This window comes from Mercurialis annua, linkage group LG4 (assembly GCF_937616625.2).
Source record: "Mercurialis annua linkage group LG4, ddMerAnnu1.2, whole genome shotgun sequence".
NCBI lineage: Eukaryota > Viridiplantae > Streptophyta > Magnoliopsida > Malpighiales > Euphorbiaceae > Mercurialis > Mercurialis annua.
In genome coordinates this window covers 30,342,426-30,357,192 of record NC_065573.1, presented here as the reverse complement: position 1 = coordinate 30,357,192, position 14,767 = coordinate 30,342,426, and the positions used below count along the sequence as shown (strand labels likewise).

Here is a 14,767-nt window from a genome sequence, read left to right as displayed (position 1 = left end):
ACAAAAGTTTAGTAGTTAAATTGTAATTAAACAAAAGTTTAGTGACCTAATAAATTTAGTACCAAAATAGAGATGCATTAAGTTATAGTGGTAACGTGTCATGTTGGGAACTGCATTGAGTATGACAAGATATTAGAACTATTTAAATGTATGATAGAGAATTAATTCTTCTCCTTAAACCTATTTTTAGTTAGAATGTTTAGGTTTGAGAATGGATAATGTAGTAAACTTGTTAGAGAATAAGTATATGATAATGAGTTTAATGTTCTATGTTAACACTAGAATTTCTTTAATTGGATAAAGTTTAAGATTACTATGTATAGTCAAAAACTAATGATAAGCAAGAATCTAATTAGTGCAAAATTTGAATTGGAATGCTATTGTTCTTTTTGTTTTTGTCTCTATTTTGTTCAATAAGTATATAACATTGTTAAATGAGCCAAAGATAATACAAAAGTAAATATTTGAGCCCTTAAATTTTTTATTTTAGCCCCTCCTTAACTCAAAATCAATGGAATGGAGTCTAATTCCTTAAAACCTATTTTTTATACAAACAATTTTTTAAATTTAAATTGTTACGTCTTTTATCAATTATGATTAAATTTTTTAATTATATTAAATTTAAAAAGTTTTTTTTATAATTATGTCCAAAAGCTTTAAATTTTATTTTTAGAAATTCAAACTTTTACTTATTTTTTCGTATAACTCATTTTAAAAGTTAGATTATCTATGTCTATACTATATATAAAAGCACGGATGGGAGGGGGGGGACAGGTAAATTTACTGAATAATCCTTTTCAGTTTACTACTAAATAAAGGTTTTATAGTCATTAACTAATTAGTGATTTAATTCATCACTATTGTAATTAAAGTCCTAATTAGAATAGGTAGCTAAATTATCTCCCAATTTAGTATGTAAGAAATAACTAAATTGTCTCCAAATTAGTAGGAATACCTATCTTTTAGTTTGATTGAACTACAAAATTAAAATACTGTATTTGGTCAATATAATATTATTTAAATTTCTATCTTACTTTTATAAAAATTCTTAATCAATTTATATCTACTTTTATAAAAATTCTTAACTAATTTGATATTAATTATAAAAAAATTGATATAATTATAAAAAAATTATTAATATGTTCATTGACGAGTTACGTTACGAGTCACGTGCAGAGCACGTAATGCGAAACTAGTATTCTAAAATATGGTTGTAATTGATAAAGAATGCAGAAATTCAAAAATGAAATTCAAAATTTTAAGCACAGCTGTAAAAAAACCTTTTAAATTGGACATTACAGTAAAAATTAAAAAACATTTTAGTAACTTTTTAAAAAACATAAAATTTTAGATTTAAAAAATAACTAGACCTTTTTATATACTTTTTTTTTCATTTATATCAATTACCGCCATTTGTTTCACCACTAAAATAGTTCCAGTATAAATGAAGAGCGCATGCCATTGGAGGTGTAAATGAACCAAGTCGAGCCGGGTTTTGAAGTGTTCATGTCCAGCTCGTTTAGCGAATAAGGTATTCATATTCATGTTCGGTTCATGTTCGTTCGAGTTTTGAATAGGGAGTTCATGTTCGATTCACACTTTATAGTGTTCATGTTCGGCTTGTGTTCGTTCGTTTAGCTGTTAAATGAACAAGCTCGTGAACAAGCTCGATAAGTATCAAGCGAGCTCATTCGCGAGCCCGTTTATTTAACAGTTAAAACATATAAAATTTGCGAGTACAAAACTATGCTAGTATACATTGCATCAAAATTGTTATATTGTTAAACCTATGTATATAATTTTAGTATCATATACAATATTTATATAAATTAATTTGGATATGAGTCAGTTCCCGAACACCTAATCGAGTTTCCAATCGAGCTTGTTCACAAACTCTAATTAGAGCTCTTTCACTAACTTGTTCACAAGCTTATTCACGAACCACTAATCGATCTGTTCGTGAACCTAAATAAGCCGAACAACAATATTTTCATGTTTGGCTTTTTTAAATTAATGAACATAAAACCAAGACCGAGTTTGGTTTGTTTAAATTAAGAACGAATATGAACCAAGCTTTTATCGAGCTGAACACCTAGTTACTCATGAGCAACTCCGTTCATTTATGCCCATGAAGCCACCAAAATGTAGAATCGAAGGTTTAAATCTTCGAATTTGAGTTTAGAGGACTAAAAAATAAAATAAAAAGAAATGAAAAGCTCAAATATGCATGTTTTGAAGGTGATATACAACAAAACTTAGCCATATTCTAAACTCTTGCATGGTGGGAGGTGGTTTTTAGCCTATTTTTGACTAAAAATCACCTCCTCGCCTCAAAATTCTTTTATTCTTATAAGAAATAAATGGGGTTTACATTATATTTTTAGTTTTAGTATTGTTTTTCAACTAATTTTTTTAATTTATCTACCCTATACGGATTTTGTTATTTTTAAAATAAAAAAAATTGGCAAGATATTTTGAGTTGTACATCGCTTGATGGTATTGTTAGATTCCATCTTAAAACCAATTGGTGTTAAGTGGAGGTGCCCAACCAATATTTAAACACATGTCCATTCACACACACAATCAATGTGGGATTCCCACTTCAACACTCCCCCTCACGCGTAGCGTGTCCGGGCCGAGTAACCAATCCCCCCTCACGCATCTTACGTGGGCCGGGCCAAATTCAAATTGTGTGAATGGACAAGGCTCCGATACCATGTTAGATTCCATCTTAAAACCAATTGGTGTTAAGTGGAGGTGCCCAACCAATATTTAAACACATGTCCATTCACACACACAATCAATGTGGGATTCCCACTTCAACAGGTATAACAACATGGATAATAAGAAAGAATAATTCAGCTCTCTCATAAATAAAACGGTAGATCATCTTAATAAGAATTGTAGCTATATAGAATTAGCATATATTTCAAACTCTGCCTCTATATAGTTTTACTAATCATATTCAGTAAAATTACTCTTTAACTCACGTTCAATAATCATAGCAAATGATATATCACATATGTTAAATTTTTTCTTGACATCATTTTCACACAATATCAACAATTTTAAAAATTTGAAATTAAATCAGAATAACTATCATTTATGGCGTGAATTTAGCTTTTGCTGAAAGCCAAGATTTGGTTGGTCATTCTATTGGAGAAACATTAGAACCAACTTCAGAAACAACAAATTCAATTTTGAAATTAAAATCATAACAAATATGTATTTTCTGTCACAAGAAATTCATTTTTTTTATTTGCTCTCGAGTTATTTTGTTTTTATTATTGTTGTTGGATCACCAGATTGGCTAGCGTGACAGAAAATACATATTTTTTGTCAAACAAAACATATAGTTAAGAAAAACTATATTAACTCTTTAAAAAAAAAACTATATTAACTATAGTAGAGCATCCCCATTGCAATGTAAAATTAACATCTCAATGTTTAAATTTAACATTTATGATGAAAAACACATCTCCATTGTAATGCTATATTCTATGCTAATATTAGAATATGTTAAATTTTGTGCCAAATTTGATACTAAATTATCTATTAAAAATGTGTATTTTAATATAATCATTTAAATAATAAATTAAAGACAAATTAATAATTAATAATTTAAGTCTAATGCATATAAAATCAAAATCAATTAAAATTTTAAAATTTATCATTTAATAAATCATTTTACATTGGAGAATAAATTTTAAAAATGTGTTATATTTAGTATTTTGCTATTTTTATACTAAAAATACCATACAATAGAGATGCTAAGGCCCACAAATAGCCTTACTTATTGTTTTGGATTATATATCGATCCATGTCCGAACTTGCCTTGGATTATATATTGATCCATATCCGAACTTGCCTATTATGAAAGTTAGGACATAACTCACTTCGCCTTCTAATGAAAATTAAGACATGAATTTTGTATATGAATTAAAATAAAAAAGGACAAACTTTGTACAAAATAATTTTTTTTATTTTTTTTATTTAATAAACTAAATCACTCCAATAAAAAAATTTCTTTTAGTTCAATTTATATCTTACGGATTAGATTTTTCTTGTTTTTAAATCTAAAAATATTTTAGGAAAAGTTTATCCTCAAACTTAAATTGATCGATAAAATTAAGAGGTTATACTGTAAAAATTCATAAACTATACCCGTTTTCTCAATTTAATCACGAACTTTAAAACGTCCCAATTGTATGCATGGAGTTCTACTCTTTTTTTTTCAATTCGATACACGATGTCTTAATATGATGATGTGCCTTAAAAATGACATTCACCTAGAATGAGTGACATGTCAACATATGCATCGAATTAAGAAAAATAAAAATTTATACATACAATTGAGACAATTAAAGTTCGTGATGAAATTAAAAAAACATATACAGTTTATGAATTTAACATTACCCCTAAAATTAATAATGAAATGCAATTCATTACTTCATTATCCACATATAAACTTAGCATGATAGGAATTCTGCAAAAGTGCTATGTACCTCAAAACTAACTCAAATATCATACATACTCGGCACAGAATAATCTGTATCATTCTTCAATTTCTTTGTCCCCGATAGTTAATGAACTCTGTCCTCAATTTGAATATGTGCACATGATAGATCAAAAAGTTTCAGACCGACCTTTGTTTTGCCTGCAATTTTTACGAGAAAATAGTTACATCAACTTATTATTTGCTAACATTTGACAAACAATAAAAATGAGATTATGAGAAGTGATGCAAACGTCTGCGAAATTGAGCTATTAAATCAATTGATGGATAATCTACACTTAGCTAAGTATTAAAAACTAAAAACTAATGAAATGGAATGCAAAATGTGTAGACAAAAAAAAAATTACTTCAATAAGTCATTCTAAATTAATACCTACTCAGCATAACTATAAACATATAGGAGTAGATAGAAAATTAAGCTGGTGCTGTAAGACAGACTGCAACTAGTGGCTACAGTCACCTCTTCATTTCTGCCTGCTGCATCCAATAGTCTTCGATTGTAATGTTTTCGTATTAATCTTTTCTAAATCTGATTTACTCTAGCAGCCTTTGAAATGTATCAAATTTTTTTTTTTGAAACGGTCATCAATTGCATATATGCTAAATTCTCAAGTTTGGAGAACTCACAAATGAGCATTTATCAAACCAACATATTTTACTTATCTACACAGGGAGATTGTATTACACCAAGCTTAACACATGATTAGCTCTGGAAAAAGTAACTATGGCAGAGTCCATAATTTCATCCATTTCAACTGCATAGGGGATGATATTGACATAGCAAGTAATTCATACCTTTTCCTCGATGATTGCAACGTTTACTGCTGGCATGCACATAATGTAACTTATGGCTTAAACCATTGACCTCCCCACAAAAACATTATCACTAGAAGGTTCTGCCAAAACTTTCCTTCCAACAGATTCTAATCTTCTGTTTTTGGCAGCTTCAATCTGATCTGCAAATGAGACTTCCCTTTGAACTTTTTCTTTCTTCATAAGCTCAGCATCCAATTTCTTCCAAGCTGGATTGTGGGATATCAATGCTTCTTGTTGAGTAGTTGCATGATTTTTCATGGACTTCTTTAGGCGAATCTAAACAAAATATATTTTGTCATTCATATAATAAACGAATTGGCAATGCATCAAGGAAGGACTTCTGCATCAAAACATGCTATAAATACAGATAAAAATCTGCTGAACCATTGAAACTTATGGGGAATATCTTCGCGTTATCGTTTTAGCTACCTTTGTTAACCTTTGTCCAAGAGACAGCTCTTGGATAACCGACCCATCTTCTGAACTTTCCTTTAATTTTTTGCTCGACTTTCTCTTTGCTGCTAATCTAGCCTTTGCTTTCTCTTCCCGTTCTTTTCTCTTTTCAGCGAGCCTAGCCATTTTTTCTTCTTTTGCTTTGGTTGCTCTCTCAGCCTTTCTCTTAGCATTTATCCCCGCTAGTTCCTTTTGCATTGCCTTGTCCATTTCTGTCTGGAGCTCTTGTAGAGTTATGTCTTCTTTTATCGCTTCATAACTATCCCAATCTAGCTCTTGTTGACCGATACCTCCTTTCCTAGCTGCTTCTGCGACACTTCTAGTCCAAGACAGAAAGAATTTCTCTCTTAGCCTTTTCCATTTCAAACGCTTGTCCCAAAGTTGTCTAAGTGCAAAGCCTATTTTTCTCTTGATCTCATCACTGCAATTGAGCAGATTTTGATTAATAATTTTCAAGCCCAAGTAACCTGCTTGACGCATATTATCAATGTACAACTCCAAGATCCATTCTAAAGACCTAAGAACATCGTGACTTGTTCTAAGTTTTGAAATGTTTAGCTCCATTGGCAAAAGAAAATTATTGTCGACTTCAAGACCAGTTCAAATAATAATTACAAGGACAAAATCAGAGTTCAAGACAGCAGTCGGATAAAATGATCTACTAAAAATTGTAATCTGTTGGAGTTATACTCAAACAAGCCATTGTCTACCTATCAACTTCCATTCATGCAATTGAAGCAGTCTTTTAAGGATACACAATTTTCCCTCTTCAAAAGCAGTTGTATCAAGCATCCATATTGTTATCCCTTTAACATTTTAGTATATGCTTACAAGAAATTAGTCATAATATACTAGCTTATAAATACGCATCGTTGAAAGTTGAACGGAAACAATGTGCACTCACATCATATTACCAGTTTGCCTCTAAATATGTTAACAGATATCTATCAGGTAATATAACTTCGAAGATAGTGACTCAATCAAATGAATATTACCTGTGAGAACGAGGATGTTCCGCCATTTTCTTTCTAATCTGAATGCAAAAAGGTTTTAGGGAAGTAAATAAAGAAGTTAAAAGGCAGAACGCAAAACAACACAATGCAGATCTCTCATCATTACTAAAACATATCAGTGCTTACATGACTTCACCTGAGGGTCTCTCAATGCCTCTAATGTTCTCTGCCTGATAAGCACACGAGTCTCTATACGAACAAAATATACACAATTAATCAGCAATAACAGTATAAAAAAGTTACATGGATTAGTTAATCAATTAATTTACCTGGAGAATGTGATTTGCCCTTATTCCATGGCACTTTTCCCTTATTACCATGTGCTTTTCTTCTTCTTCTTCTTCTTCGCCTTTGCGGAGGATTGTCATTATCATTATCGTTCAATGTTTCAACAACAGAATCCACCGAATCCTGATGACACTGTGGTAACCGAAAATACGGTTGTTGTCGTTTAATTTGAAGTCTTGGTCGAAAAGAGCCCAAAATTGGCAATTGACAATGAAAACGACAATTCGAATTTGTACATTGTAAAACATAATTAAGAGTGGGCAATAACACAGTGTTGTTGTTTGATGGATATGCAGCAGAAAATCTCCTGATAAATCATAAAATAAACTTTAATCATATCATGAATCTGTTAATAACATTATTAATTCACGAAAAACATCATAATTCAAAGAAATGTCAGCTCACCAGAATGTTGAGTGAGGAAAGTCTTTGAAACAATTTTGTAAGAGAAGTGAACAAATTGCAGGATACGCCATCGTTTTCATTTGAATACTACTAATAATTGCAATAATATATCCAGGAAGGATAAGGAAAGGAAATGGAGGGAGATTAGAAGTGAGGAGGAGTTCAATGTTAGAACCGGCTCTGTTGGGGGTGGGTTTGTAAACAAAAAATAACTAGTGTAAATTTTACATTTATATTATATAATTCACATTTTAATTTTAATAATTTTTTAATTTTTGATTCTGTTAATAATTTAATTTTTTTATTCACTTTTTATTTTAATCAACCGAGTTAAATAATTTAATATAAAAGAATAAATTTTGAAATACTTAAAAGAAAATCAAACATATGAATTTTAAAAAATTGAGATGTATTTACAATAAAAAAATAAAAAAGATTTTTTTTTATTTTATATAAGTGTTTTTGAAAAATTGAGAATGTATTTGAAATAAAATTTTAATTTTTTTATATAAATGTTAGAGGTATATTTGTATATTTCTTTTAACAGAAAACTAAAGAATAATGTAAATATCTATAAAAAAAAGGCAAAAATAAAATAAAAATAACAATAAAAACTGAATTTTCTTGTAAGAAAGAATAATTACAGAATCAGTACAAAGATTCTCAAAAAAAGAACAATCTGAGCAAAAGAAGATAAGAGAAGTAATTAACCATATTTACATGGTCATTTACAATCATAAGAAAGATTGTGATTGGCGAAAACAAATGAATTTCCGACAACCAGACACTCAATTTGCAATGCATTTTCATTTTTTATAAACTAATCTAATTATCACTTTCACAAACTTCAAATCCCATGCCAATTCCATAGATTTCAAATTCTCAAATTTTCTTGATCAAATTGGAAATGGCAGCTTTTGCTGCTTCAGTTGCCCCTCAATGGATCCCTGAAGATGATCTCTTATTAAAGAACGCTATTGAGGTAACTCTAAACTAACCCTTTTCTTAATTCTTGGTAATTTTTAAAGAACAATTTTACTTTCTCAATTCCCATTTTTAAGCTGTTTAAGAAACCCTAATTTTCTGTAATTCTGATACTATTTTGTTTGTTAATGAAGGGAGGTGCTTCTTTAGAAGCACTGGCTAAAGGAGCAGTAAGGTTCTCAAGAAAGTTTACACTGACAGAATTGCGGGATAGATGGTATGCTCTTCTTTATGATCCTGTTATTTCTAAAGAAGCTTCCACCAAAATGTTTGAACTTGAACTCTCTGATACTAATACTAATAGTAAAGTGAGTTCTGCTGATGTTTCTGCTAAAAGAAAGGTTGATAGTGTTAGGAGATTGTATTACGTGATGCGAAAAAAGAGTAGGAGTCATGCCGGAAGTTTTATCGGTCAATTGGGTTCTAGTTGTCGAGATAGTGTGGGGTTTGGTGATCATGATCGAACCCATTTTGGATTTGTTGGGGAAAAATGTTGTGGTGAAGTTAATGTTGGGGTTCCTTCTTTTGAACATGATAGCTTGGGAGGAATTGTTTCGGATAATGTTGTAGATGGAATAGTTGATTATCAGAGATGTGGTTCGTTGCCGGAAAGTAGTAATTTGTTTCCTGCGGAAGAGGAACTTTTGTGTCCGTTGGCTATGTGGGAAATGGTTGGGGACATTTCGGTATCTGCATTGCCGATTGGTGTAAGCAAGGAAGATAAAGGTCAGGAACAAGAAGTGATGCACTGTAATGATGTGGGATTGGATAGTAATGAAAGAATGCATGCTATTAATCCAGAGGCATTATTGCAGGACAAACATGATCTTGATGTACTTCATAATTCAACTGCAATCTCAGAATGTGATTATGCAGATATTTCGGAGTTGCTTCTAGTAGCTGCAGATACGGAGGAGGCAATAGATAAATCTTGTAATGATGGCATTTTGGCGACTTCTCCTAATGATTGTCATGGCACTTCACCAAATGTTAAAGATTCACATGCCTTAGTTTCAAATAAAAGCCTTGAAACCCCGGCCAGTCCATGTCCATTGGTGGCTATGGCAGAGGGTTTAGTCTCTGGTGATGTTGAGCAGCATGTTGACTTTAATTCAGAAATTAGTTTAGCATCATTTACACCAGCAGCGAATATAGATAATTGTGATGTAGAAATGGAATGTATTTTAAATACCGAGGATGCTGAGATTCCATGCAATGACGATGTCCTCTTACGTAAAGAATTTACTTCTGCTATTGGAAGAACCTCAAAGATAAGTGGTTGTCTGTCCTCATCAGGCACTAATCTGAAGGTTCACAAACACGAGCAAAGCTTGGGGAAGAAAGAAGAAAATCCTGCACAATCTATTATTATTTCCCAAACGAAGGAACTGGCAATGTTGCCAGTAACCATCCCAGGTCACCAATCAGTTGGCTGTGGAGCCAAATGCCAATCTCCTGAAGATGTTGCCTTCAGACTGGCTAGCAATGGTCATAGAGACTCAAATCAATGCAGAACAGCTCAGGCCTCTCTAGGTGTTGCCAAGGTTGGGATGTCATTACATGCTGGTAATGCCACTGACTTGCCATTATATGGACAAGCATGTTCCCCTAAACAAATAACATCAATACCCGAAGAAGACCCCTCAATGTCAAGTGACGAGGAATCGGAGAGTGATGATGGTGTGCCATCGTATTCTGAAATTGAGGCCATGGTAAACCTGACAAAATCTGTTCAATAGAAACCAGTCTACATTTTTCTGATTGATTTTATTCTGAGCCATTTCTGTGTGTAACTTATTGTTTTTTCATTTTAGATACTTCAAATGGACCTATGCCCAGATGATACAGATTATTATAATTATAGAGAAGGTAATTCTATCAATGTGTCTCCTTCAGAACATTTTCCATCATATATTCGATCTAATCTCATAACTATGTGTTGGAAATCATGGTGCTCTAACCTCTAAGCCATAAATTTAGTTATTGCATACGCTGTTACTTATTTGCGGATTTATGCAAACCTGCCCTTTTAATAATGTTAATCATGTACCTGTGGTTACCCTAGAGCCAATTAAGTAATTAAAATTGAAATATTAAGGTTCTTATTGAATCTTCATTCTCGCCAAAAAGTCGAAATAAGATCATTCTTGTCTTAGAATAAGTGTTTTTGATCATTTCTTTGGTTTATCTAATTTGTAGTCTCAAGGTATCAAAATGAGGATACTAGAAGGACAATTATAAGGCTGGAACAGTGTGCTCAATCATCCATGCAAAGAAGCATTGCATCACGAGGTGCACTTGCTGTATTTTATGGGCACCGTATAAAGCATTATATAAGGGAAACTGAGGTATATCAAACTAATGTCCAGTAGTTGTATTTTCGTCAATTTTATTTATTGGGCTTACTGTATTTGCAAGTTCTTTTTATTGATATTGTGCTTATTGGCTGAGGTTGATCTCTCCGTTTGTGTTGACTGTTGATTATAAGTCGTCATATTAGGTTGCCTTCTTCCTTGTATGTGACGGCCTCCGCTACTTTACAGGTCATACTCGGCAGAGCGACGGATGATATGGAAGTTGATATTGACTTAGGAAGAGAAGGGCCTGCCAATAAAATATCAAGACGGCAGGTGGGACTCTCTGAGTATTTCATGATGCTATTTTTATTTAGTTTGCCATGCAGATTTCCTATTGTTTAAATGAAATCATCTCTATGAATTATGAACAAAGACTTTAGGTGTTACACTTTCTGATACTTGTTTTAGTCCATGATTTATCCACTATAAAACTGAAGTGAGCATAAGGAATTAGATAATTAGAAGAAAGAAAAAAAGATTTTGAAAGGAATGGAGAAGCAGAAAGGAGAAAGAACAAGTTAGAGAATTTAGTATGAGGAATAAGTTAGATATGTTGGCATTCTTGAGTCAACCCATGGTGCTTGTTGCTTTACCTCAAATCAGCAATTCTGCAGTTTGGAGCAAACTGTTATATGTAGATGTTACTATAGAAGCTGATACTAAGCTGTCATTATATACTTTTTTTAGCTTTTTGGCATCCTATTGTGTCTCTAAATGATATGGAAGTATGACCGGTGCTCACTCCTTTTGTTAGGCGCTCATAAAGCTGGAAGCAGATGGTTCCTTCTTGTTGAGAAATCTTGGTAAGGTTCCAGTATATCTGAATGGCCAAGAAATTGTCACCCGACAGAGTTCATTTCTTGGTTCGAGTAGTTTGATTGAGGTATATCAGCTTCCTGGTTAATTTCCTGTTTAATAATTAGCTTTAAACTGTTCTGGAATTTTTCTGCCTTTTAAAATTTCACTATCATTGCATTCATACGAATTTGCTCAACTTTTACGAGACAACCTAATAATACTAGCTTGAATCCGCAGATTGGAGAAATGGCATTCATGTTTGAAATCAATAGCAAATGTGTGACACAATATCTGGCAAATGCCATGAAAAACCGGCAAGGTATGAAATTTGAATGGAAAGAAGGGGATCCGTGAACTGGTTCCGTATTGCTTGAGATGGAAGCACATACATTGTACATATATGTACAGCAGAAAATTATGCATCTTAGGTAGTAAATATGTTTATTGAACACAGATCTTTGTATATTATGAATAAAATTGATTTATCAGCTGATGCAGATATTAAGAGAAAAGGTAATATTGAGGAAAGTGATGATTAATCTGTAGTTGTATCTAATCATAATTGTGAAAGTTTTTTTTACTTATCACAATTGGAGTCTTACGTTTCGTCATTTCATTCCAATTTCTGGAAATATTTCTAAAACTCGGAAATTTTATATTTATAAGCGATTTTTAGAATAAAATAATATTGTTTTGTTGTTTTCCATTTCAGCATTTCTTTTAAGCGTTTCCATTTCCGTATCAGCTTGGAATGAACCATGGTATGTACCTATAATGTGCATGCACAACTAGGAAGTATAAGTGTGGGAAATTGCAGTTTCTTTTCACCATGATTATTGTGCAGAAATCTATTTCAAGATGGATGATGACAATCATGCTGGATTTATAACACTGAGATTTGCGAGGTAATGAAAATTTATTGCGAGGTAATGAAAATTTACCTAGAAGTGTACTTATTTGCCCTATGCAATTGACTGGATAGTATATCTGGCTGCTTGCTTATATCTAAATACTTTAGGTCAAGTGATCCTAAAAGTTTAAATGTTTTGCAAAAATTACCATCATGTTTAATGTAGGGTAATTTGCATATAACAAACAACTCAACTTTTCGGGTTTGTATTGATTTAAACACAACTTTAAAATGTGGCAGAAAAAAGTTCAATCTTTTATTTTTTTGGTATTTTCTAGCACCAAGGCATATTTTCATTCACTAAATGATGTTGTTTCGGTGGTTTTTAATGATTGAAACGACATCGGGTAATAACTCTGTAATGTAAATGTCAAATAATAAAGGTTAGACTTTTTTGTACCAAAAATAAAATTAGGTTTTTTTTATTAAATTTTAAATGTTGTGTTTAGATCGCTATAAAATATAAACACAAAAAAATTGAGATTTTATATGCAAATAATTCTTTAAAATATATTTGCTATAATATGAATCACGTTAGTATTTTGTTTCAAAAATGTCCAGATTTGAAAAGGCGCGTGTTTCTGGTAATGTGGTTCACCATTTGAAGTATATATATTCATTATATTTTTAATTATATTATTTTATTTAAAAATGTTCAGATCTTAAAGTGTGTCTCTGCTGATATGGCCAGCCATCCACGAAAAAAATAAAAATGAGCAGTAAGTTTTTGGATTCTTTTTTCTAAAATAATTTACACCCCTGAATCTAATCGTTAAATTTAAAAAAGGAAAATAACAATAATTTTTTAATTTGTTATTTCATAATTAAAAAAGTTATACAAATTTATAATTATCATTAAATTGATTTTAATCAACCTTGTAAATTGTTTTTATTAATAAATTTTTAACTAAAATTGAAATGCAGTTGCCAACTAAAGCTGACCATTTTACAACCACCATCCTTTTAAGATGGGGACCAGATACCCACCAACTTTGCATCATATGCTGGCTTTTGATTCCGATACCCAATAACTAACTGCATGAGTAATATTCGCAAGCTTTCTCATTATGATATTAATTCACAATAACAATTCAATTCATTGTATGTCCAAATTATATCACACATCTCTCTATATCTTCTGTTAAGATCGTAAATATGACGTTCTCAAGTTCAAAATCAATTTGAAGGAATCTTAATCTTTATAAAAATTAAAAGCAAATTACAGTGACACCTCTCATATTTGACATAATTTACACTTTAATCTCTCTTATTTGAGAATCAAACGATATAGCCCCACTTTTATTTTTGTCAACCATAGTCCTTCCATCCATTTTGGGTGTTAGTCAACGAAACTATATAATCCCTCACTTTTGTTTTTCTCAACGATTTCATCCTTCACTTTTGTTTTTGTCAACGATTTCGTCCCTCAGATTTGAAAATCAATTTACTCCTAAATCCTTTAATTTCGTTGACTAACATCAAAAATGGGCGGAGAAATTAAGCTGTTGACGGAAATAAAAGTGAGGGGCCATATAATTTAGTTTTTAAATAGGAGGGATTAAACGTGAATTATGTTAAATATAAGGGGTTTTATAGTAATTAAGTCAATAAGTTGAAAAAATAAAAGGCAAAATTTAGTGGATGGATCACATTAATCGGTTAAATCGGTAACTCATAAGATTCTTGCGATTGATTTGATTTTAAAAACAGTGTGTGTGTCTATCCTCACGTAAAAGTGATCCCCAATATGTTTCTGATTTTGAGCATACAAATATGACAGACAGCCCGTGAAGCCACTCAACCCAAACGCTACAAAACACATCGCTCGCCCCAAAGTTGCTAAACATAACTATTCCAGCAACAAACAAATTGGGAAAAAAATAGACGGATGGTCCTTCCAATTTTTTATTTCTCCATCAAATTAAATGTATTTATTTATAACTATTTCTCTTTTTAGAGTTTTAAGATAATTTTGATTATTATCTTTTGGACTTTTAGGCCATGTTTGGTTCATGCAATAGGTGCGGAATGGAATAGCTATTCCGTAAAGAATGACAATTTTTTGCTTTGGTTCATAGAATAGGTATTCCAAAGAATTGCTATTTCATGATTTTGTGGAATAAACACTCCTTTCAAAAACTAAAAAATGACTATTTCATTCCTTATGAAATAACTATTCTATTCCATGCTATTCTATTCCATGAACCAAACATGGCCTTAGTTGTAC

The 14,767-nt window shown here is 31.5% G+C and overlaps 2 protein-coding genes across 2 annotated transcripts; one reads left to right on the top strand and one right to left on the bottom strand.

The window, feature by feature from the left end:
• Window positions 1-4,115: 4,115 nt before the first annotated feature.
• On the bottom strand, window positions 4,116-7,679 carry LOC126676204 (stress response protein NST1). Its single transcript, XM_050370358.2, has 7 exons — window positions 7,492-7,679; window positions 7,068-7,393; window positions 6,935-6,987; window positions 6,781-6,818; window positions 5,762-6,206; window positions 5,312-5,608; window positions 4,116-4,657 (listed from the first exon to the last, which is right to left on the bottom strand). Exons 1-6 carry the CDS (start codon window positions 7,569-7,571, stop codon window positions 5,369-5,371), a joined length of 1,182 nt encoding a protein of 393 aa, XP_050226315.1. The 5' UTR covers window positions 7,572-7,679; the 3' UTR covers window positions 4,116-4,657; window positions 5,312-5,368.
• Window positions 7,680-8,136: 457 nt separating this feature from the next.
• On the top strand, window positions 8,137-12,175 carry LOC126678776 (uncharacterized). The gene is made up of 7 exons (XM_050373679.1): window positions 8,137-8,473; window positions 8,610-10,187; window positions 10,290-10,344; window positions 10,675-10,823; window positions 11,019-11,105; window positions 11,587-11,715; window positions 11,868-12,175. Exons 1-7 carry the CDS (start codon window positions 8,399-8,401, stop codon window positions 11,982-11,984), a joined length of 2,190 nt encoding a protein of 729 aa, XP_050229636.1. The 5' UTR covers window positions 8,137-8,398; the 3' UTR covers window positions 11,985-12,175.
• Window positions 12,176-14,767: the final 2,592 nt, after the last annotated feature.

Coding starts and splice junctions, on each gene's coding strand:
- LOC126678776 (XM_050373679.1), top strand. CDS start 8,399: ATGGCAGCTTTTGCTGCTTCAGTTGCCCCTCAATGGATCCCTGAAGAT. Junction 8,474..8,609: donor TATTAAAGAACGCTATTGAG/GTAACTCTAAAC, acceptor TTGTTAATGAAG/GGAGGTGCTTCTTTAGAAGC. Junction 10,345..10,674: donor TTATTATAATTATAGAGAAG/GTAATTCTATCA, acceptor TCTAATTTGTAG/TCTCAAGGTATCAAAATGAG.
- LOC126676204 (XM_050370358.2), bottom strand. CDS start 7,571: ATGAAAACGATGGCGTATCCTGCAATTTGTTCACTTCTCTTACAAAAT. Junction 7,394..7,491: donor TTTCCTCACTCAACATTCTG/GTGAGCTGACAT, acceptor ATGATTTATCAG/GAGATTTTCTGCTGCATATC. Junction 5,609..5,761: donor TTGGACAAAGGTTAACAAAG/GTAGCTAAAACG, acceptor TATTTTGTTTAG/ATTCGCCTAAAGAAGTCCAT.